This window comes from Papio anubis, chromosome 5 (genome assembly GCF_008728515.1).
Source record: "Papio anubis isolate 15944 chromosome 5, Panubis1.0, whole genome shotgun sequence".
NCBI classification, from domain to species: domain Eukaryota; kingdom Metazoa; phylum Chordata; class Mammalia; order Primates; family Cercopithecidae; genus Papio; species Papio anubis.
In genome coordinates this window covers 30,687,266-30,711,986 of record NC_044980.1, presented here as the reverse complement: position 1 = coordinate 30,711,986, position 24,721 = coordinate 30,687,266, and the positions used below count along the sequence as shown (strand labels likewise).

Below are 24,721 nucleotides of genomic sequence, written 5' to 3'. Positions count from 1 at the left end.
GATGCACACATGCAGATACTTAGAGTGAACTAGATTAATTCAAAGACTTGATGCTTGGTTCTTGGATAGTAGCTTACTCTTTTGGAAGTATCTGTATTCTAACAAACAGTTACTTATTTATTGATGAATGGCTTTTCAAACTGATAGCATTTCTCAACATTTTTTAGTGTAGTGATTAAAATGGGAAAGAATGAACACATAGTCACATTATATCATGTAATAATTCAATTATAATTAGTCTTGATAACTTTGAATTTTAAAAATAATTTTACTATATATATTTGCGCTTGGGGCTTTCATCCTCTTCTTGCCTTCGCGTAGTCTCCTCATTGCAGTCGTCCTTGGGTACTTGTGGCAGTTACCAATGATTGATTTAGCCACTGAGGAGGAGTGGCAGGAGGTGGTGGTATTTTTTATGCCTTTATTTCTGGTGGTAGTTTTTGTGGTTATCATAAATCTTAGAAATTAAGTTGCAGTGCTTGTTTTTTAAGACTGTTTGAGTTTTCTTTTCTTTTTTTTTTTTTCTCTCATTTGTTTGCTTCAGGTCCTTTGTTTGAAGACAGTCCTCCCTGCTGCCCAAGATTTCATTTCATGCCACGTTTTGTAAGATTTCTTCCAGGTAAATCTTCTGGCTTGTCAGTGACCTGGTGAGATAGTGCATCTGAAAATAAGCTTGCCGTTTTCCTTTCAATCTTCAGGGACAACTTTCCCACCTTAGGTACTGTTAATTATCTACTTCTCAGGTTAGGCATGGAAATGTAAAATATACATGTGGATTTATGTCCCTGCATAAATTATGGTAGCCCAAATTAGATGAACAACGGAAGAACGGATTTATAAATTTTAGAAATCTACTTGACAAAACATCATGCAGATGTGTTAATGTGGAAAAATGATTGTGGCTTAAAAAATGTATATGGCTAATTGGAAAACAATAACATTTTAAATGTAATATGATTATAACTGTGCCGCAAAAGATACTGTAATAATAGTTGCATTAAGGTAGTAGGATTATAGTGATTTTTTTCCTGTCTTTTGACATGTGTTTGAATTCATTTTGCAGTGAAAAAAAGATATAAAATAATTTTTTCTCCCAATAAAATATATAAGGAAATGTATGACAGTTTTTAAAAGCAATATTTTAACTTTTCTAATTTTTTAAAAAGAATCCAACTGTAATATTTGGCATTATATTTGGTATTTTTAAAAATGCTTAGAGTCAGTTTAGTGACATGTACCTATAGTCTCAGCTATTTGGGAGGATGAGAAGGAAGGATCACTTTAGCCCAGTGGGGGTTTGAGACCAGCATGAGCAACATGGCAAGGCCTTGTCTCTAAAATTAAAAAAAAAAAAAAAAAAAAAATTATATATATATATATATATTTTTAATGAAATCTTTTGGTTGCCTTTTTGATTGCAAAATCTTTCTCCTTGAGGCTTCTGCCACCCTATTCCCACTCCTTCTTTATTTATTTCCTAGTCAATTACCTGCTTTATCAAGTGCTGTGAAATCTGGCTTACGGTTTCCTCTCTCTACAAGGTTCTGTTACCAGCCTGGTTAACTTCACTTACGATTCTACCCTGAGCTATATAATTATTTGACTTTTTCTACTGTAATGATTGTCACCACTCAGTCGCTTAATCTTAAGATAAAAACCTTGGACTAGGCCGGGCGCGGTGGCTCACGCCTGTAATCCCAGCACTTTGGGAGGCCGAGGCGGGCGGATCACAAGGTCAGGAGATCGAGACCATGGTGAAACCCCGTCTCTACTAAAAATAGAAAAAATGAGCCGGGCGCAGTGGCGGGCGCCTGTAGTCCCAGCTACTTGGGAGGCTGAGGCAGGAGAATGGCGTGAACCCGGGAGGCGGAGCTTGCAGTGAGCCGAGATTGCGCCACTGCACTCCAGCCTGGGCCACAGAGCAAGACTCCGTCTCAAAAAAAAAAAAAAAAAAAAAACCTTGGACCACGCCACCACCCTACGTTAATTTCTCCCTAGAATTTGACTCCAGTGTCTCACTTTCTGGTGACATCCTTCAGTCTAGCCTCTCGTGTCCCTATTGCCTTTTGCTTCTACTTGGATCTTCCATCTTCTCCTTATGTACGGCTACTTTCCTTTGCCTTCCCCACCAGGTCCTGTGCTCTGACATTTATCCTGTCAGTCCTAGCTGTCTCAGCTGCTTATATGGCCACCATCTCCAGGTTAATGTCATCAGTCCAACTGCTTGCCTTTTCTTCTGTGTGTGGGCCGCTCAGTAATACTGGAGAATAAAACATAGCTGCTGCTATAAATCTGCGGTCTATAATCTTGGTTGGGGATCTTTTCTTTGTGTAACCTTTCCACCCAGTATCAGCAGTTAAAGAATTTCAATCCTGTGTTCATGCTGTCCTCCTTATGCCTCTTGTCCTCCCATGGGCAGGAGCCCCTGTCTCCCTCGGTCAGGAACCCTTGTCTCCCTCATGCCTGAGAGCCCTGCAGTGAGCCTGTCAGAGTCTGGCTTTCTCCAGTGCCCTTGTCCATTCACAACCAAGTTTTGCTTCAGTGCCAGACCCCCTCTAACTGTCCCTAGCCCACTGCAGCTGCCGATGCCAAAGGCAGCCTCCTGCAGACCAAGTACAGAGGACGTGCCTCAGTGTTAGTCTCTTCCCTGCTCTGGTGCCTGGGTGCTCCTTACTTTCCTCCTGTCTCTTTGACTCCTCTTGTGTGGCTTTAGTTTCTGCTCTGTCTGGTTTAGATTTTTGTCAAGATTTTTTCCTGATACTGTTTCCTCAGTCCAGACAGTCAAAATGGCTTAGTTTATTTTAGGTTAGCATTACTCAGATTTTTAGTATTACTCCTCATGTTTATTTTGTTTAGAAATGCATTCAAAAGCTTTTCTCCTCTTTATATCTGGTTTTGTTTTATTGAGATGCCCTTTCTTCTCTTCTGGTGAATGAATCTTTTGATTTTAGACTGGAGCTTCAGCAGTAAACTTACTAGAAAATGGTGTTTGAGTGAATTTGCTGAAAAGCCTTTTCCTTTCTATATCTACTTTCCTCTAGGCATTTTATGACCAAACAGATGTCTGAGAGAAAGTGGGCAGTTTTAAAATCTCCTTAAAGAAAAATCTGATGTTGGATATTTACTTTGTGGGATTTCAACTCTCACATAACTATGTAGGGATAACATTTAGGTTGTCGTAAAGAAAAAGGTCTATTGATTTGTTTTTAAACAGGGTTTACCTTTTCATTAGACTCCCGTTTGAAAATATGCATGTTAGGAAGACCCTGAAGGATACTGAAAAATATCTAATATATAAAATGCATTTTGGTATTAGATAGGAAATTATGGTTGATTTGTTTTTCATAATGTGACCTTGTTAAAGATCTTTTAGAAAATGGTGAATTAAAAAAAAAAGACATTTTGATATATATATTTTCATTTTTTTCTGTGCATAAGGGTATTTTTTACATAGTTGTCATCTACTAGATACGATTTGCATCTATTTTTTAATAATTCATTGAGCAGATGGATATTTTTAAATATCGTGATATATAGTGCCAAATTTCTTGTCAAAAGAATAACATCAGTTTGTGCTGCCATGAAAAATGCATTATTATTCATTTTTAGCATTTTAGGCTTGCTCATCTTTCTTCTCTTCTTTCTTTCTTTTAAAACATTTCAGTGGTGAGTTACATGAGGCTGAAGAGTAAACATTTGTCTGTCTTGTTGTATCCCTAGTCCTAACATACTTTATGGCACGTAGCAGGGACTCAGTAAATACTTGCTTACAGATTTTATTTAATTGGTCATAATAATGCCTTATCTAAATATTCATGTTTTTGGTTACTAGTGAGTGTGCTTTTCAAATAGTCTTTGGTATTATCTCTCATTTTTATAAAGTAAACTTTTGATTTAACTGTAACATAAATCCTGAAAATTGCATGTATCATGAATATAGGACCTTAATGAGTTTTTACGAAGTGAATATGACCATCCACCCAGCACCCAGATCAAGATTAGTAGCTTCAGAGAACCCCCTTAGGACCCCTTTCCAGTCGCTGCCGAGACCCTCAAGGGTAACCGCTATTCTGACTTGAAACACCATGTATTAGTTTTACCTGTTTTCGAACTATGAAAACTAGAATTTTATATTCTCTTTTGCTTCCATCTTTTGTTTAATGTTTTTCAGAATCATATCCTGTTGCACTTAACTGTAGTTGGCTCATTCTCACTACTATGTAGTATTACATGGGATGACTAAATTAAAATAAACCTATCTATGATTAATGGACATTTGGGTATTTTCAGTATATATATATGTGTGTGTATGTATATATTCATGACATTTATATTCATGTTATATATTCCTATATATGTACATATATTCACTATATATCTGAATCTGTATATTTGAATAGCATATGTACGTTCACCAAAGACCTGTACATATCATTTAGTGAGCACATATATATATTTTTCTGTTACATATATACCATACCAAGTGGAATTCTGGGTGTGTGTATATTAAGCTTTGTAGACACTTTCAGTTCTCCAAAGTGACTGGGCTGTTTACCTTCTTATTCACAGTGTATGAAAATTCAAGTTATTTCACATTCTCACCACTTGGCATTTATTTTTTTCTTTGTCAATTTAGCCATTCTGATGTGTGTTCAGAAGTATCACATTATGATTTTAATTTGCATTCTCCTAATGACTAATACAATGGAGTACCGTTTCATATACTTATTGGGTACCTAGAGAGTGTTTTTTTTTAAAGTGTCCATTCAAGTCTTTTGCCCGTTTTTCTATTGGGCAATATCAGCCTTTTTCCCTTTTTTTTTTTTTTTTTAAATTTCAGGAACTTTTTTTTCTTTTTTATTATACTTTAAGTTCTAGGGTACATGTTTGTTACATATGTTTACATGTGCAGGTTTGTTACATATGTATACATGTGCCATGTTGGTGTGCTGCACCCATTAACTTGTCATTTACATTAGGTATATCTCCTAATGCTATCCCTCCCCCCTCCCCCCACCCCACAACAGGCCCCGGTGTGTGATGTTCCCCTTCCTGTGACCAAGTGATCTGATTGTTCAGTTCCCACCTATGAGTGAGAACATGCGGTGTTTGGTTTTCTGTTCTTGCGATAGTTTGCGCAGAATGATGGTTTCCAGCTGCATCCATGTCCCTATGAAGGACACAAACTCATCCTTTTTTATGGCTGCATAGTATTCCATGGTGTGTATGTGCCACATTTTCTCAATCCAGTCTGTCATTGATGGACATTTGGGTTGGTTCCAAGTCTTTCCTATTGTGAATAGTGCCGCAGTAAACATATGTGTGCATGTGTCTTTATAGCAGCATGATTTATAATCCTTTGGGTATATACCCAGTAATGGGATGGCTGGGTCAAATGGCATTTCTAGTTCTAGATCCTTGAGGAATCGCCACACTGTCTTCCAAAATGGTTGAACTAGTTTACAATCCCACCAACAGTGTAAAAGTGTTCTATTTCTCCACACACTCTCCAGCACCTGTTGTTTCCTGACTTTTTAATGATGGCCATTTTAAGTGGTATGAGGTGATATCTCATTGTGGTTTTGATTTGCATTTCTCTGATGGCCAGTGATGATGAGCATTTTTTCATGTGTCTGTTGGCTGCATAAATGTCTTCTTTTGAGAAGTGTCTGTTCATGTCCTTTGCCCACTTTTTGATGGGATTGTTTTGTTCTTGTAAATTTGTTTGAGTTCTTTGCAGGTTCTGGATATTAGCCCTTTGTCAGATGAGTAGATTGCAAAAATTTTCTCCCGTTCTGTAGGTTGCCTGTTCACTCTGATGGTAGTTTCTTTTGCTGTGCAGAAGCTCTTTAGTTTATTTAGATCCCATTTATCAATTTTGGCTTTTGCTGCCATTGCTTTTGGTGTTTTAGAAATGAAGTCCTTGCCCATGCCTATATCCTGAATGGTATTACCTAGGTTTTCTTCTAGGGTTTTTATGGTTTTAGGTCTAACATTTAAGTCTGTAATCCATCTTGAATTAATTTTTGTATAAGGTGTAAGAAAGGGATCCAGTTTCAGCTTTCTACATATGGCTAGCCAATTTTCCCAGCACCATTTATTAAATAGGAAATCCTTTCCCCTTTTCTTGTTTTTGTCAGGTTTGTCAAAGATCAGATGGCTGTAGATGTGTGGTATTATTTCTGAGGACTCTGTTCTGTTCCATTGGTCTATATCTCTGTTTTGGTACCAGTACCATGCTGTTTTGGTTACTGTAGCCTTGTAGTATAGTTTGAAGTCAGGTAGCATGATGCCTCCAGCTTTGTTCTTTTGGCTTAGGACTGTCTTAGCAATGTGGGCTCTTTTTTGGTTCCATATGAACTTTAAAGTAGATTTTTTTTTTTTTAGGTTTTTAGAAATATATACTGTATACGAGTTCTTTGACAGATACATATATATATGTATATATATATAGCCAATACCTTCTCTGCAGATTGCTTTTTGATCTTCTTAATGATGATTTTTAATGAATAGACATTCTTAATTTTTATGTGGTCCAATTTATAGATACATATTCCTTTATGATTAGAGCTTTTTGTGTCATATTTATGAAATTTTCGCTTACGCTAAAGTCAAGATACTCACTTATATTTCTTCACTTTTAGAACTGTAATCAGTCTTGAATTTGTTTTCACAGTTGGTATGAGATATGGGTCAAAACTCAGTATTTTCAATGTGGGTATCCAATTGACCCAGCACCATTTATTGAAAAGAACAATTTCTTTCTTTAGAAAATGGAAGTGTTGCTTTTGCTTTTGATTGAATTGACTCTGTCTGTGTGTATGTGTGTGTATACAAACAGTACAAAAGTATGTAAAGTAAAAACAGTGAACACTTCTTTCTGAACATGTGAAAATGAGTAAATGCTGTAAATGGCTTGATTTGTATTGTTTTAACTGCTGTGAGGAGAATTATGCTTTTTTTCTTCAAGTGGAATACTAAATATGTTACACAACTTCCTTTTTTTTTTTTTTTTAACTCAGATACTTCAGGCATTCTCTGTACTGTAAATGCTTTGCTTCATTCTTTGATACATACTTAGCATTTTATAGTATGGATAGACATTAATTTGTTTATAATTCCTATGGTGACGAATATTTTGGGGTTCTCCATTTTTTTCCCCATTTCATATAAATGCTTCAGAAATAGTCTATGTCTATCCTGTTGCATTTGTTTGTTTCTGTAAGGTAGAGTTCTAGAAGTGAAATTACATGTTAAGGTAGTATGCACATTTTAAATTAAGAATGATGTTGGCCAAGTTTTCTCTAGAAAGGACATACCAATTTGTAATTCTGACCAACAGTATTCTTTCTGACCAACAGAAAGTACTCTTTTTCTATACACTTGCCAATACTGCATGTTATGAGTCTTTTTTTTTGAAACAGAGTCTGACTCTTATTGCCCAGGGTGGAGTGCAGTGGTGCCATCTCGGTTCACTGCAACCTCTGCCTCCCAGGTTCAAGCGATTCTCTTGCCTCAGCCTCCCAAGTTGCTGAGATTACAGGGACCTGCCACCATGCCTGGCTAATTTTTGCATTTTTAGTAAAGACAGGGTTTTGCCATGTTGGTCAGGCTGGTCTTGAACTCCTGACCTCAGGTCTGCCCGCCTTGGCCTCCTGAAGTGCTGGGATTAAAGGCATGAGCCATTATACCTGGCCAGGATGTTACTAGTCTTTTACAGTTTAGTCCAAGCTTGTCCAACCTGCAACCCAGGGGCCACATATGGCCCAGGACGGCTTTGAATATGGCCCATCACAAATTCATGAACTTTCTTAAAACATTATGAGTTTTTTTGCGATTTTTCTTTTTAATCTCATCAGCTGTCGTTAGTGTATTTTATGTGTGACCCAAGACGATTCTTCCATTGTGGCCCAGGGAAGCTGAAAGATTGGACATTCCTGGTTTAGTCCATCTGATAAGCAAAAAGTCTGATGTTACTATTTGCATGTTTCTTGAACTTCTTTGAGAATGAGTAGCTTTCCACATTTTTCAAGTATTTTGTGGTCTTCTTATTCTTACTTGCTTTTTATTTATGTCGGTTTGTTATAATATCTAACTGAAAATTCGAGTTTTATAAGTCATCATCATATTTCTCTATTTCTTCAGTTTATCCATTTTGAAGATAGCTGTCCCAGTTGCTTTAAGCAATTTTAACCCAAAAGTAAGCTTGATAGTTTAAACCAAGGATTATTCAGTGCTGACCAGTTTACCAGAAACCAAATCATAGAGCAATCAGTTTATTGAGATTTAAAAATTTTTCTCAAAGTTTTGTTTCTTTCCTATCCAACTCTCTACCTTTGGCCGCAAAATAGTTGATATGAACTAGACTGAGTATAAGGTTTTATTCTGAGTGTAACTGGGGCAAAAGTAGGTCATAATTCAAGATAGTGAGATCACGCTTAGGGGAAAGCCTACTCATTGCTTATATTACTGCCCTAGTAAAGCATTGCAAATCCTGAATCAGTTTTGCAAATTGACTGTCTAGAAAATTGATTCTTTGAAATTGCCCCATTTGGAGCAGTAGTTCTCAGGTGTGTCTGGCAGGGGGCTGGGAGGTGGGAGAGTATTGCAAAATTTCCAGGAGGCAAGTGTAGTTTGCAAAACCATCTATTAGTACCACAACTTAATATACATTTGGAAAATTTAGAAAAGACCTGTTAATACATGTTTTAGAAAATAAGATTATTAGGATGTCTCGGCGGGAATATCCAGAAGACATAGAAATGCAGTCATACAGTTACTGTCAGTGTAGAGAAAGGGGATAATATTTTTGTATTTCTTAAAGTTGAGTACTATATAGTTGAGAAATACTCTTATAAGCAGCCATATACTTAATACAGATTCCCTAACAAATTATCCCCCTCCCCAAATAACCATATAAATAATCAAGCAATATAAACTGAGAGAATTGGGTCTCTAAGAAACAGTTTATAAAGTCTGTCAGTTCATTAATGACTGTCCAGATTCATTCCCTGAAACACAAACTCCAGTTCTTCCCGAATAATGAGCTGTTGTCACGGTTCCAGTCCCAGAGTTGGCGGAATTCCTGCTAACCTTAGCTTACCCGCTCTCATTTCTCATTTATATCATGTCCTATTTATTTCAGCCAACAAGATAAAAATTACTTCCTAGCCCTCAGTGACATGGCTCCATAAATCCCCAACATAAACAAGTGGCAAAGCAGACAAACCAAAAGAGCCAATTCATTAACATTAGTGAATTCATGGCAGCCTGAGTGCAAGTGGCCAAGTTATTAGTCTGCTTTAGAAAGTCATTCCACAAATGTTTATGGAGTGTCTTTTTGCCAGGCTGAGTGTGAGAGATACAGCTCATGCCCTGCGGGCTCTGGCAGGAGTCTCTAATTTATGGATCTCCTCCTACTTTTCCATGGAAATTGAACCCCAAAACCAGACAGGGAGCAGAGTCTCAGTCCACCTTCCTTGAGATACCTTTCACCTCAGGTTATCTGCCCTGAGTTTCTACTTTTTTATAGTGGTAAATAAAATCTCTTTTAAGGCTTAGTTGCCATTTAAAATATTTAGCAGGTTTCAACATGGATTTGTGGTTTCTCCTTCAGTGTTGTTAACTTTGCACCTGATGTGTGTATGTGTGTATTTTTAATTATGTCTAGTTTCTATGCTGCTATGTGACTCACTCCTGCCTCATCATTAGCGTTGCACCTAAATAAGAAGATGGATAACTGGCATTCATATAAGCACCTTGTGATCTTCTTTCTTTCTTTCTTTTTTTGATAGGGAGTCTCACTCTGTCACCCAGGCTGGAGTGCAGTGGCACAGTCTCGGCTTACAGCAACCTCTGCCTCCCAGGTTCAAGCGATTCTCCTGCCTCAGCCTCCTGGGTAGCTGGGATTACAGGAGTCCGCCACCATGACTGGCTGATTTTTGTATTTTTAGTAGACAGGGTTTTGCCATGTTGGCCAGCCTGCTCTTGAACTCCTGACCTTAGGTGATCCACCCACCTTGGCCTCCCAAAGTGCTGAGATTACAGGCGTGAGCCACCCCACCCAGCCAATGGCCTTATTTCTTAATCTAGTTATGCCTTTCCTAAATTGGACAGTATCTATGCTAATCATTTTCTACAGAATTGAAGCCTTTAAGGGAGTCTTGGTTTGTAGTCTTAAGTATTCCTCTCTCCCACTAGCTCTTTTAAAAGTCTTTTCACATTAAATTTGCTGTCCCCAGTCCATTTCCCTTTTATCTGAAGTGCCATGGAGTCAGGCAACTGTAAATGCATGCGTGGAGATTCTAGTGCTGTTTTATATACCTGGACCTGTGTATATTTACTCCCTCCATCATGCTCCTCTCCCCCCATGAAAATATGAATCTTTTTTCTAATCCTTACACAAAGCAACATTCTGCTCCTTCTTACGGTATTTTAGACCCCTATTGTGTCCTTAAAGTCCCTGGTACTCTTAAGTAATCTCACCAAGTATAGGCATTATAAGCCAAAAACTATTTTCCTCTTTCCTTAGTTCTTTGTGAACCTAGTTAGTGTGGTGATTCTTTCCAAGGTTCTCTAGGTTTCTTTTATTCCTGCTGTTCGGTGTGTATGCACGTGAAGTGTATAGGCAACGCATTCTAGCATTAGAATTTTCTCATCCACCTGTTCACCTCAGTCCCCTTAGAAGATTAGCGATTATCATGGACTCAGACTGAGAGACGGGTATTAGGGGTTTGCTGGGCTCCTTAGCAAAGAGAGGAACATTACTGATTGAGGAACACATGTCACATGCAGGTGGATTGGAATATGTTTGTATTATTTTATTTTATGTTTTGAGACACGATCTTACTATGTTCTCCAGGTTGGAGTGAAGTGGCACAGTCACGGCTCACTGCAGTCTCAACCTTCAGGGCTCAGGTGATCTTCCCACCTCAGCCTACTGAACAGATGGGACCACCGGCCATTGCCACCATGCTGGCTAATTTTTGTATTTTTTGTAGAGAGAGGTTTTGCCATGTTGCCCAGGCTGGCCTTGAACTCCTGAGCTTAGGGCAGTCTGCTTGCCTCAGCCTCCTGAAGTGCTGGGATTACAGGCATGAGCCACCATGCCCAGCTGGAAATGTGTTTTGAGACTGACTCAGAGAAATATGTCCCTATCCATGTTTCTTCGTTTGAACTATACTAACAAAAACACTATAGGCTGGTGGCTTAGACAACAAACACTTATTTCTCACAGCCCTGGAGGCTGGTAGTCTGAGATCAGGGTGTCATTGTGGTTGGGTTGTTGGTGAAGGTCCTATTACTGCTTCACAGCCAGCCATCTTCTCATATCCTCACCTGGTGGATAAAAGAGAGAGGAAGCAAGCTCTTTCATGTTCCTTCTTATAAGGTCTCTAATCCCATTTATGAAGGCTTTACCTTCATGACCTAATTACCTCCAAAGGCCGCACCTCCTAATATCATTATACTGGGGGTTAAGATTTTAATATATGGCTGGGTGCTGTGGCTCACACCGTAATCCCAGCACCTTGGGAGGCTGAGGTGGGAGGGTCATTTGATCCCAGGAGTTGGAGAACAGCCTGGGCAACATAATTAGACCCTGTCTCTACAAAAAAATTTTAAAAGTAGCCAGGTATGGTGGGGTTCCAGCTACGCGGGATGCTGAGATGGGAGGATCGCCTGAGCCCAGGAGGTTGAGGCTGTGATGAGCCGTGATTGCACCACTGAACTCCAGCCTGCGTGACAGAGACCCTGAATCAAAAAGAAAGAAAAAAAAGGGTTTTAATATATGAAATTTGGGGGAACACAAACATTGAGTCCATAACACTATGCAAGTTTGCTTATTAATGATGACTTTTGTGTTTAAGGCGGTTGCTTTGTAATGAGGCATAAAAAAATGTCACTGCTGTGAATTAGTAGATAGAACATATCGTAATGTGGGTTGATGTATTTTGTGACTTTGTCATTTCTTGGACAATTATTATATATTTTTAGAAGCACAGTGTCTTTAGAACTTTGATTGAGAGAACTTTATTTTCCGAGTGTTATCTACAAAGATTCCTTTAGGAACCATTGTGATCTATCATTATTAGCCTATATGCTTCTTGAGCGCCTAGAGCTTGTGGCATTTTTTTCCCTAATGGTGCTGACATGGGACCACTCAGTGCCTGGCACATATGGTGAAAAACATGCTCCCATCTCAGAGTCAACTCCAGAGCTCTCAATGAGCTGTAAAGCTTTGTAAGATCTGACTTCCCTGCTGCCTCTCTCACATTCTTCTCACTTCACATCTTCCACAGTGGCTTCTTAGCAGTTTCTGGGCACAACAGTTCCACTCCACCTTAGGGCATTTGCTCTTTCTTCTCCTCTTCCAGACTGTTGCATGGTAGCCTCCCTTGCTCCTTTCAAGTTTTGCCTACATGAAACCTCTCAGAAGATTCCTTTCCTAACCATCCTTTTAGATACAACTCTAGTTCCTTGCCCTGTTTGATTCTTCTTTGTAGCACTCATCTCAACCCGATCTTTTATGTAGCTCTTTTTTATTGTCTCTTTCTACTGCAGTGTAAGCTTCAGGAAGGCAAGGCTTTGACTGTTTTCATCATTCCTGTGTTCTCAGGGCCTAGAACAGTGGCTGTTACGTAAAAGTCACTCAATAAATATTTGTTGAATGAATGAGTATTTGGATGAATGAATGAATGCATGCCTACATATATAGTGGCTGTAGAACAACAATGTGGTCTAGTTCCAGGGTAACATCTCAGTTGGAGTAACACAGCTCACATAGAGATGTTGATACCTACTCTCTTTTCTCTCAGACATGCAGTCTTGTTTAAGTTCTTAGCCCACAGCAATTCGCATTAAAATTGTTTAGTGCCTCAGACTCGAACTGGGTACACTAATTCCTCTGACCAAGGAGGACACTGTCTTTTGTGCCATCCCTTTGCTGCCATCTTGTGTTCTTGGTCCCTTTCTTTTTCCCTGAAGTGTTTGGTCCTGTACTACTGTTAATAGCATATCTCATGACCTGGGAGAGGGTAACGATTGTCCTCTTCAGGGCTCTTGTCATTTGTTTGGGTGGGAGTAGGCAAAGAAAAGAGGTATCAAATGGTTGCCCATGTTGGTCCAGAAGTTAAGTCCAAAGAGAAGGCAGAAGCCTCTGACCCCACATTAATGCCCAAATGAAGTGGATGTCTTTGGTTCATTAAGTACTAGATTAATTGGCTTTTTCCAAGGTATTTGAATGATGCCCTTTGTTATTTTTATCCCCTGTACTTGGTGCTATATGCTTCTGTAGGCCTCAGAACACTTGGTATTTTTTCCATGTACTAACCCCATAATGATCTTCCATGATATTAGCACAGGCTCTGTTCATCATGGCAGGTGCAGCACATTAGCACCAAAAAATTAGACCATAATGCAACAATAGCTTATTGAAGACATTCATAAATATCTCACAAAAGCTTAGAATTTCCTTAAGATGGTAACATCACTTCTAAAGAGCTTTCATCTGTTACCTCAGAAAGAATGATAAAATATTTAAGACATAACATGGTTCTGTATATTATAAACTATGGTTCTTTATGTTAGGTGGTTTTAAATTTATTTAGATAGGCACCTTTTTTATATTCATACCTCACAAATGGAGCCTTTTATCATTTATAATGTTGTTGTTGCCAATTTAGTAAACGAGATGCTTTATGAGCACAGTTCATCAATGAAACAAATGGCTTTCATATTATTTGGCACCTGGTTAAACAGTGTAAATTTTACATTACCTTTTTGTACGTGCTCTTTTTCCTCCGTTGTCTTGTTTTTTCCTTATTCAGTTGTTGATTTGCTGTAAGTTGAGTAGCCTTATTTTTCCCCTTCTGTCCACTCCCACCCAAGATGGAGGAAAGGAAGTGCTGTCCATGCACCAGATTCTCCTGTACTTGTTAAGGTGCAGCAAAGCCCTGGTGCCCGAGGAGGAGATTGCCAATATGCTTCAGTGGGAGGAGCTGGAGTGGCAGAAATATGCAGAAGAATGCAAAGGCATGATTGTTACCAACCCTGGGACGGTATGTTCTGGTATCTGTATATTCAGAGGCTGGAGTACCTTCTTTTCCAGATCTGAATGTTTCATGAAAACAGTAACAGCACATTTTAAAAGTTTTAGGTACTCAGTGCTTCTTGTCCTTGGATAATTTTTTCTATAACCATAAATAAGAAAATATTACTAAATTAGGTGAATTACTAAATTTTTTATAATTCTACTGCATTATAAGCTTCAGGAAGGCAAGGCTTTGGCTGTTTCCATCATTGCTGTGTTCTCAGGTCCTAGAACAGTGGCTGTTACATAAAAGGCACTCAATAAATATTTGTTGCATGAATGAATATTTGGATGAATGAGTGAATGCATGCCTGTGTATATAGTGGCCATAGAACAGTAATGTGGTTATTATAAATTATAATAAAAATTTATAAAAATTTTATTATAAATTAATAAAAAATTATAAAATTTTTTATAATTACTAAATTCACCTAATTTAGTAAATGTATTCTACCTGAAGATAGGTACATTTTTCTGCATGTTGCAGATTGCTTTCCAGAAGGGCTGTAAAATTTGTATTCTGGGAGCGTATGAGAGCAACCATATCTTCATGCTGGTTATACTAAGGGAATTTGATGGGGTTGGGGCGGGAAACTACTTAGTTCAGTTTTGTATTTATTTTGATTTCTAAATGTTTATTGCCCATTCATGTTTTCTTTTGATACTTGCCTATTAATATCCTTTGTCTGAACCTTTTTGTAGTATTCTTTTTTATTGATCCTTCACCATAATTATTATAAATATTTTCCATTTCTTTGGGTGCTGATTTTTTTGTTTTAAAATTAGCTTTTAATGTTCAATTTTAGAAGTAAAAAATGTAAATATTAAAAGGAGATAATGAAAAGAAAACTAGTTCTTATATAAAGACATAACATTTTCTTTATATAAGACAATTTTTTTCCTTCTAAAATAGTGTTACTGTTTCATAAAATAGTTACATATTGGCATAAGGATAAAATTTTATAGAAATGAAGAATTAAAATTTTCCATGAAAATAAATGGAATAATCTATTTAACAAAGCTGTTGTTTTCTAAAAAGCTGCCAATTGCTTAATAGCTTTGATTCATAAACTAAAAACTCTGGATCAAATTTTTGTAGCATGACAGTAACATCTGCACAAACAAAATGTTGCTATTTGCAAATAAAACATTCTGGCTAGTATGGATTCTTTTAAACAAATCCAGAAAGTAAAGTTGTTTAATAAAAATATGTTTAAACATAAAACTTGTTTAAAACCAAAAATTCATATAATTTTTACTGTTATACTGTTAAGCCACATAATTATTAACTTTAAAAGAAATATGGAAGTAATAACATTCTCAGAGTAAGACTGTGAATTCTATTTTTATTCTTAAAACAGTTGTATATATTGATATTCCCTCTGTCATTTTTCATGCTGAGTCAGAGGATGGGGTGATGGTGGTGGGAGATGTCCAGTTTCAGCTGGGTGGTTCCACTTAGAGAGTTCCATGTTCTGTGGTAGACACTGCGGGAGCACGTTCACCCTGGGCTTCCTTCCATGGTATAGTTACGTTTTCCTGAAATCTAGAATCAGCTGGAGAGTTTAAAAAAAAACTTAAGGATACCCTGGCTTAAGGATATACCTACCGTATATGCTCCAGGCAGTGAGGTCTAGTTTTCTGTAGTTAAAAAAAAATCCTCAAACAGTTTGATTTTCTCGTCGCTTGTTTTTGAGCCAGTGACCTAGATGAAGTTTATGATCACCATGATCATCATTCAACTAATTTGTTGAGGGACTATTATATGAGCCAGGTGCTAGGGACGTTATATATTAGGTTGTTATATACCTAAGGTATATATACCTGAAGGTATATTACAAGTAATGGGAGAAACCGCAACTACTTTTGCACCAAACTAATGTATGATGCTTGCCCAGGTGAAAACCCAAAGACCACTAACATATGAAGGGAGTCTTTGATGAGTGGTTGAGCCTATGGACCCATCAGGAAAGACTCATTTTAGGAGAGATCACTGGGATAGGCTTGCCGGGGGTGCTTCCTAAACAGTAAGATCTCTGAGGAATTGAGAAATTGTAGAAATTATTGGCATGATTAACCGTTAATACTTGAGATGCTGTAAAGCCAGTATTAAAAACATGAAGTCAGACCTAGTCAGTATGAAAGATTTATATTGGAAGTTTTGGTGTCAGGCTTAGGAATGTGTTGAAGTTAATTATTTTATAGTATTTATCTAAAGATATGCTTAAAGGAGGAAAAAAAAATCTGAAAACTCAGTATTATGAAAATATCCTACTGAGAAGTGTGCAAGTTACTCATATGACAAGGGAGACACCACAGTACGTTTCATCCTCTGTAGGACTTGCTTTGAAAGATTGCTTAATGGCAAGAATATTGGAAAATTTATTAAATTTTTCAAGCCATTATGGTCACACTAAATACTTTATTGCTACAGAACTTAAAATAATTAATCTTCCAAGGAATACTTTTGTCATTAGTGAGAATGTTTTTTATTCTTACACAAAGATGGTATAATAAATGTTATAGGGTATGGCTGAAGTCTAGAATATATTTCATTTCCTGCTCCCCCAACCCCTGCCATAAATTTAGAGATACTATACATATTTTAAATCACTGTTTCCTCTGTTGGTACCATGGCATAGTGTTTAAAATCACAGAAACATGAATAATTCAATAGCATTCTATTCCACAGTTCCCCTTCTAAAAATGTATCCTGCTGTTTTGTTGTACAAAATAATGAAAGCAATTCTTTGACCTAGCACATTGCTACTGTTGATGGGCATTTAATTAATTTTATATTAGGTTACATGTGAATAAAATATTTTCGATTTTCAAATTTTGAGAGCAGAGACCAACTTTCAAGAAGCTAGTGAAATTTTGACTATTAAATGACACTTAAAAAGTTTGAGGTTTTTTTTTTGTTTTGAGACAGAGTCTTACTCTGTTGCCCAGGCTGGAGTGTAGTGGCGCAATCGCAGCTCACCACAACCTCAACCTCTGCCTCCTGGGTTCAAGTGCTTCTCCTGCCTCAGCCTCCTGAGTAGCTGGGACTACAGGTGTGCGCCACTATGCCCGACTAATTTTTGTATTTTTAGTAGAGACAGGGTTTCACTGTGTTGGCCAGGCTGGTCTTGAACTCCTGACCTCATGATCCACCTGCCTTGGCCTCCCAAAGGTTTGAGTGTTTTAAGTAATGTGGATGAATTCACCCAAGTTTATCCCCTTTGACACCTCGTTGAATATTTGTCAGATGGCTGGCTGGTGTCACAGTTGCAGGTAGAGTGACCAGCTTGTCCCAGTTGCTGAGAGATTTCCTGATTTTAGCATTGAAATTCCTCTGTCCCAGAGAAACCAGGCAGCCACCCAGACTCTAGTTGTTGGGCATTGTTGTGGGACAGAATGAAGATTATTGGCCTCTGTGTGAATCAGTTTTACAGCCTCAGCCTCCAAAGCAACTGAGCCACAGCCTCTACGGTGTGCTAGTAAAAATTGAGTCTCTAATTGAGACTGTCCTGAGAGATGATTATAAGGAGGTTGCTGAAACCTGTTCTCTGTGATTTTACCATCTTTTCATAAATTTAAGCTTTCAAGATGAAAGCCATTTCACAAATGATCCAGAAGGAATGAGCCATTCACTTCTTCCTTTATTAGACATGAAGAAAAAAATATGAGGCTCTCTGTTAAAATACACAAATGTCCTACATGGACATAATAAGAGAAGCTTAACTATTTGGCCTTTGCACCACTGTACTATCTAACTTAAAGATGTAGAATTAAAGGAATACATAAGATCCACTGAGAAAAAGTGGGGGGAAAAACTTAAATAGAGGCAATCCTGAAATGTGAAATGAAAGCAGAACAGGCTCTGCCTGTGATGTGGAATCCTTCCCCTGTGCCTTCGGAGAGGTTAAGGAAAAGTTATATCTGACTAGGTGTCCTTTTAAAAGTTTAATTTTTAAAGGTTTCTATGTGGACTGCAAAAAAGGACAAAATCATTGTTCATTATGCCAAATGGCATAGGCTCATTTACAGGGATGACATTATAGTTTTTAGATAGTAGAGCTGCTGTAATTAAAGGGTTTTAAATGACCTTTCCCTTTGGGGACAAGGCTTTCCTAGAAAAAAGTCCAATTTATTCCTTCCCTACTTAGGTTAAAGTCAATACATAAAGACTTCTTATGGGAATAAATGGCTTTGATTTTTCTCTCTAGAAACCAAGCTCTGTCCGTATCGATCAACTGGATCGTGAACAGTTCAACCCTGATGTGATTACTTTTCCGATTATCGTCCACTTTGGGATACGCCCTGCACAGTTGAGTTATGCAGGAGACCCACAGTAAGATATTTCTCAGTGTTTGTCTTAGCCAATTTCACCTTCTACTAACAGCTGAATTAGCAGAGAAATACCCTGTAGTGGATGTTTCCTTTTCAAAAATTAAGACCTGAAATGAGCCATGCTTCCAGTTTAGATTACCCAAATGAAACAATTGTGGTAGCTCCTGAAGAATTATTTTCTCTACATATTTGAGTGCAAGAAACTATTATTCAACAGAATATTTTTGGCAAACTTGATCAACATAAGTCCTTGTATGTTTTTAAACTTTAAGGAACTTTTTCCTTATTCATCCTTATAATAATAATAATTATTTTTTATTTTTTCAGTGCCCTCTAGAGGAAAGTAGCACATATTGGTTCCTAGCACTGCCGAATTTATGCAGAGTTCTCTTTTTGGGGGCATCTTAAGAGTTCAAGATCACATGCAAAGTCAAGGTTGTGTTGGAAGTAGGAGCCGTGACTTCTGACTCTAAGAATTGATGTAACTTTCCACATTTTGATTTTTCCAACTGGCATGTTAGTGTTGTCTGGGAGAAGATTCAGGATGTGTGGGAATGGAGATATTACCATTAGATTCTTTGGGACTGTTTGGATTTCCTACCTTGCTAAATACACAAACAGCTTCCTGACTTAATTTTTTTTTTTAAAAAAGGATTCATAGTGGGAGAAAAGGGCATGGGAGATTTTCAATTCATAAATACAGTTCTGGCTGACATATATTAGAAGAGGCTAAAGGGTTTTGTTCTTTTTTTTCCCCCTTTGGATAAAAATATGAAGCAGTGAACCAGGCACTGTGTAAGTACTTCTTTCTTTCCTCCATTCTTTAAAAAAAAAAAAAAAAAAAAAGTTTTCAAAAAAGGAGAGGCCCAGCTAAGGCCAAGAAAGGAGCAGTTTTAATACGACAGAAAATCTTTGGAAAATCCCTTCTTGTTAGAAAAATGTTAGTAGAATGTGATGAGGCTCTCATGGACTCTCAGATGGCAGGACTGTGAATTGATAAAGGACTGCATATTCGCTTCATTTCCAGGACGCTTTGACAGTATCCTTTACACCGGTCTAGGTTATAACTTATTTGGCTACAACAAATATGCTTATATTGTCATGGTAAATACAAATTGGTATACACCATTAGTCTTTTACCCTCTCCAGTAGAAAAATGGATATAGCTATGTAGCTTGGGTTTTGGCACAAATGGAGTTCTCTATTCTAATACTCTTCAACTCTTATATTTGGTATAAGTAGTTCAGCAACTGACAGGCTCCCTATTAAAGAAGGGGTCTGTCAATAAATATCAGAAAGTATATATTTAAATAAAATCTGTTATTTTCAAGAGGTAACAGTGAGAAACAGGATGATTCCATTGGTTGAGGTGTTTTTGTGCCTTTGGAATTCTTTCCAGAGATTCGTTCATATAGTCACACCTCATTTCCAACCAAAATAAGCAATAATCAACTTAATCACCAGGTTCCAGTTGACTTTTGTCCATCCCGACTCTCAACCTCAAAGTCATAACCTTCCTTAGAATGACAGCTTTCTGCCATTAAGAATAATCAAAAGAATGTAATGTATGATTTGAAGAGGCCTCTTAAAATAACTGAGTTTGTTGCACTTTAGATTTACCTTCTGTTTACCTGAGATGTTTGCCTGTCCTTTTCCTTAGGTACCAAAAACTGTGGAAGAGTTATGTGAAACTTCGCCACCTCCTAGCAAATAGTCCCAAAGTCAAACAAACTGATAAACAGAAGCTGGCACAGAGGGAGGTCTGTATCAAACTCCATTCCTAGGTGATTAATGATGATGTGGTTCAGGTGTATTTCACGATTGTTGTATCACTCTGTACTTCTGGTACAAGATGGAAAAATATGTTTAAAAAAAAATCATGCTTTACCCTTCTCCCCACATTATTATACCAATTGATTTAAAGAAATCTTTTAGTATTTAAGGGAGCCTTTTTATCCCTGTATTAGTCTGTTCTGCATTCCTCTAAAGGAATACCTGAGACTCGGTAATTTATAAAGAAAAGAGGTTTATTTGGTGCACGTTTCTGCAGGCTGTACAAGAAGTGTGGCACCAGCATCTGCTTGGCTTCTGGGTTGTCCTCAGGATGCTTTTAGTCATGGTAGAAGGTGGATGGGGAGCAGGCACATCATATGACAGAAGAGGGAGCAAGAGAGGGAGGAGGGAAGTCCCAGACTCTCTTTAACAAGCAGATCTCACATAACTCATTACCATGGGGAAGGCACCAAGCTATTCATGAGGGATCCACCCATGATGCAAAAACCTCCCACCAGGTCCCATCTCTCACATTGGGTATCATATTTCAATGTGAAATTTGGAGGTGCCAAAACATCCTATCTATATCAGCTCCTAAAATGCCAGTTTCTTAATGGATTATTACCATTGGGAATCAAACATATCTTTTATAGATATTAAAGCTTAAATTTGATGAATCAGCCTTTTATCTTTAATTTGGTTGCACATTATACAACATTGGGCCTTACTCAGATTTCTTGGTCTTAAAGTTGGAAAAGATTGTCTTCCATTGGTCTGCCAGTTTAGCATGGTAAACTTATTTTGTAAGGTTTCATATCCCAAATTCCATATTTCCTTACTAATGGGTAGTAGTATCCCTGTAATCCAGGATAACTTATGTTTTAGTTTTAATTACAAGAAAAAATGGTTTCAGTATCAACATAGATTTTTGTCTCAGAAGTTTTATTCTGCTGGGGTTGTGTAAGAGCAAAGCTTTGAAGGTGGAAAAAGTGTTTGAATTCTGGCTTTGTCACTTACTGTGATTTAAGCCAGTCAGCCTGTTTATAAAGGAGGGAACTAAGGTTGAGAGGCTGACTAAAATGTTCCTCCGTTGCTGCACTCAACAAAAAAGGTAGTTCCACGAAATACGCCGTTTAATGGGCCTCTTGTGGTATGTGACCTGTAAAAGGAACTTAATCAATAGTGAGGGTAGGGGGTGGTTCCTATTGTTATGAATTCCTATGAGATTTTGATTCAATTACATGCATACAAATATACAATTATTTTTACAATTATTCGAAGGACCGTGAAAGGGAAGAGTTAGTTCCTGATCATGTCTCACAGGTGACATTTTGGATCGTAGTCTTTTTTTGTATAAAATATGCCCTTACAGCAAGGGTTTTTATAAGGGATTTGCAAGTTAGAAGGCAACTGTTAGAATTATGTGGGTTTCAGGTTAATTTGCTGATTGTGTGGCCGGGCGCGGTGGCTCATGCCTGTAATCCCAGCACTTTGGGAGGCCGAGGTGGGCAGATCACGAGGTCAGGAGATCGAGACCATCCTGGCGAACACGGTGAAACCCCATCTCTACTAAAAATACAAAAAATTAGCTGGGCGTGGTGCCGGGCGCCTGTAGTCCCAGCTACTCGGGAGGCTGAGGCAGGAGAATGGCGTGAACCTGGGAGGTGGAGGTTGTAGTGAGCTGAGATCGCGCCACTGCACTCCAGCCTGGGCGAGAAAGCCAGACTTTGTCTCAAAAAAAAAGAATTTACTGATTGTCTTTCTTAGATGTAAATACTTAACATGAGGCATGATAAAAATTTTACATGCTGATTTCAAATCCCAAACCACATTTTGCTTCCTTTATCAATGAAAGGGCATATTTTTTTCAAAAATACCAGAATGGTAGATTTGGTTTAGATTTTTTCTTATCTAGTTGCCAAGAAAGGCTGGGCTGCGTTATACCCCAAGCTCTGAGCATTCTAGCCTCCATTTTAAAGAAAATACTGTAATTTTGTATGAAGAGGTTTGAGTATCTGAATGTAAGGGTAGTAGTAAATGAATCCAACTTATTTTCTAATGCTTGATGTTTGGCTTACTATTGCTATATAGCAGTTGTGTTACTCATAATGAATTTTTTTCTAGGAAGCACTCCAAAAAATACGGCAGAAGAACACAATGAGACGAGAAGTAACAGTGGAGCTAAGTAGCCAAGGATTCTGGAAAACTGGCATCCGTTCTGATGTCTGTCAGGTGGGGACACTTCTGAGGACACAGTTATGCCCATACTTTTCTTCCTTTAACACAAATCTGGTACTGAGGGTTTCTTAATTGAGAATGTTCTGTAGAAAATACTACCTTGAGGCTAAATGGAATACCAACTATAAATTGTTTTCTATTATTTGGATTTTGTTTTCATTGTCTGTTTTGACACTGGTATGTGTGTGTATGTTGTGCTTGTAGGTATTGGGGCGGGGAGAAGCTTACTTAGTAGTGTTCAGTTCAGTCTCTTCTCTTTCGATGAAGGTAAGTCTGTCCTTCTCATGCATCTGCTCATGCATCTGCCTATTTGCAGCACATGTATAGGTGCTTGTACAAAAGAGATAATCCAGCAGCCCTACAAGCAGACTCCTGAAGTGTATGTTTTCTAGACCGATGACTCAAATTTATGTTGCAATTTATATTGCAGAGAAATGAAGGCATTAATGAACAGAATCAGTGTATACTTCATATTTGAACCAAATGATAATATATTTTCTTTGGGTGAACTCAATAGAATAACATTTCTGCTATATGTAACTGACTGACTAATAAGCATTTTTGTTTTTCCTATGGGTGGAATTTATATGTGATTAAAGATCCCCCAAACCAGCACATTCTGTTTTTTCACTTGATTCTTTTGTCACAATTGATATTGGATGAAGTCCATGAGAATTACAGTAAAGGAAATGAGTACACAGGCTACGGTCAGGTAATGCAGTTTGCTGTGTTCATCCTTTTGGAAGAATACTTCCAGGCTTCCATTTATTTGTTTCAATGGTAGCATGTGTTACAGTAAATTCAAGCAGCTTCCTCTTAGCTTCCTCTTAGTGTTCATTTCATCATAATGAATTTTTTAAAAAATCAGTTTGGCATTTAATTATTATATTGACTAGCAGAATTTAAAAGTATTGCTACACAATTTACTAAGCGATATCCAAAGCTAACAATTTTTTTTTTTTTTTTTTTTTTGAGACGGAGTCTTGCTCTGTCGCCCAGGCTGGAGTGCTGTGGCCGGATCTCAGCTCACTGCAAGCTCCGCCTCCTGGGTTCCCGCCATTCTCCTGCCTCAGCCTCCCGAGTAGCTGGGACTACAGGCGCCCGCCACCTCGCCCGGCTAGTTTTTTGTATTTTTTAGTAGAGACGGGGTTTCACCGTGTTAGCCAGGATGGTCTCGATCTCCTGACCTCGTGATCCGCCCGTCTCGGCCTCCCAAAGTGCTGGAATTACAGGCTTGAGCCACCGCGCCCGGCCCAAAGCTAACTATTTTTGCATTAAGATGAACTGCTATTGGTGTAATATTGCCAGATATTTTCAGGGTAATCATCTACAGTGGTAACCAGCTGTTTTCATCAGGTCCACAGTTATTTTACCAATTGACAAATATCTTATGACTGTCAGTACTTTTAGATGAATATTTTACTTCCATTGATTCTCTCTCAGGGCCGTTTGAAGCTGTATCACCCGGTTTTTCTATTTGTCAGTGTTTCCCCAAAACCAACATAATGTCATCCTAAGGTAGACATCATCAGAACAGTGAGCAGAATCCTAGACAGTTTGCTCCACATTTGATGATCTCAGTGATAAATCAGAGTTGATTATCTAAGAGATCATAAAATTGTTGAGCATTAAGAACTAGACGGTACCTTCCAGACCTTCTAGTTAGTAGTTTTGAACTTGTGTTTTTGGTTAACTTCAAAGTAATTTTTTTCATACAAAACCCTTTTAGAGCCATTATTTGTAAAAAGATAAAGAGTAACTGCCTGATTGACTAGTGGGAGATGGGAGTGGAGAGTGTATCCTGTTTTACTTGATTTCTCCCCCACCTCCTGTAGCAGTCCCTAAGGCCACTGAATACAGTATCTTTTTCTTTTTCTGAAGCTTTGAGCCTTTTTTTTTTCTTTTTGTAAAGCAAACAAGAATGCTGAATTATCTGTTGCAGTACAGTTTTGTATTCTTCAGCTATATCACAAATGTCTTCCTCTACCCTCAGCTAGATGAGAAGCAGCTGGAGGAGTAAGTGATCTTGTCTCTTGCTGTGTGATATGCTATATTCTGTTTCGAGGTTGGTAGGTAAAAGGACTCAGTCAGTTTCCTTGCCTAACTGGTGGAAGAAAAGGGATCCTGATTAAACCCCTGCGAAGGTGAATGCTTTATGATCTAATAATCATTCCTCCCTCTGTAGAACTCTCACTCTTCCAGAGAGAACTGCCATCTGTTTAGAAGCCATGCTTCCATTCTCTGGTCCTCTGAATGGAAGTCTTTTTCAGATTTTGATAAAATTAC

At 38.0% G+C, this 24,721-nt stretch overlaps 1 protein-coding gene across 9 annotated transcripts in view; it reads left to right on the top strand.

The window, feature by feature from the left end:
• Window positions 1-24,721, top strand: part of DROSHA (drosha ribonuclease III) — a 138,199-nt gene that overhangs the window by 49,508 nt on the left and 63,970 nt on the right. For 8 of the 9 annotated variants that reach the window (XR_002522468.2, XM_009208206.3, XM_009208204.3 and 5 more), the window contains 5 exons: window positions 545-619; window positions 13,888-14,057; window positions 18,301-18,425; window positions 20,085-20,184; window positions 22,322-22,429. Coding sequence is in view for 8 of the 9 variants with exons in the window: in XM_009208206.3 (XP_009206470.1) it covers window positions 545-619; window positions 13,888-14,057; window positions 18,301-18,425; window positions 20,085-20,184; window positions 22,322-22,429 (578 nt within the window). In the remaining variant the exon portion in view is untranslated. The remainder of the gene's footprint in view (window positions 1-544; window positions 620-13,887; window positions 14,058-18,300; window positions 18,426-20,084; window positions 20,185-22,321; window positions 22,430-24,721) is intronic. The other variant, XM_009208203.3, reaches the window with a different exon arrangement.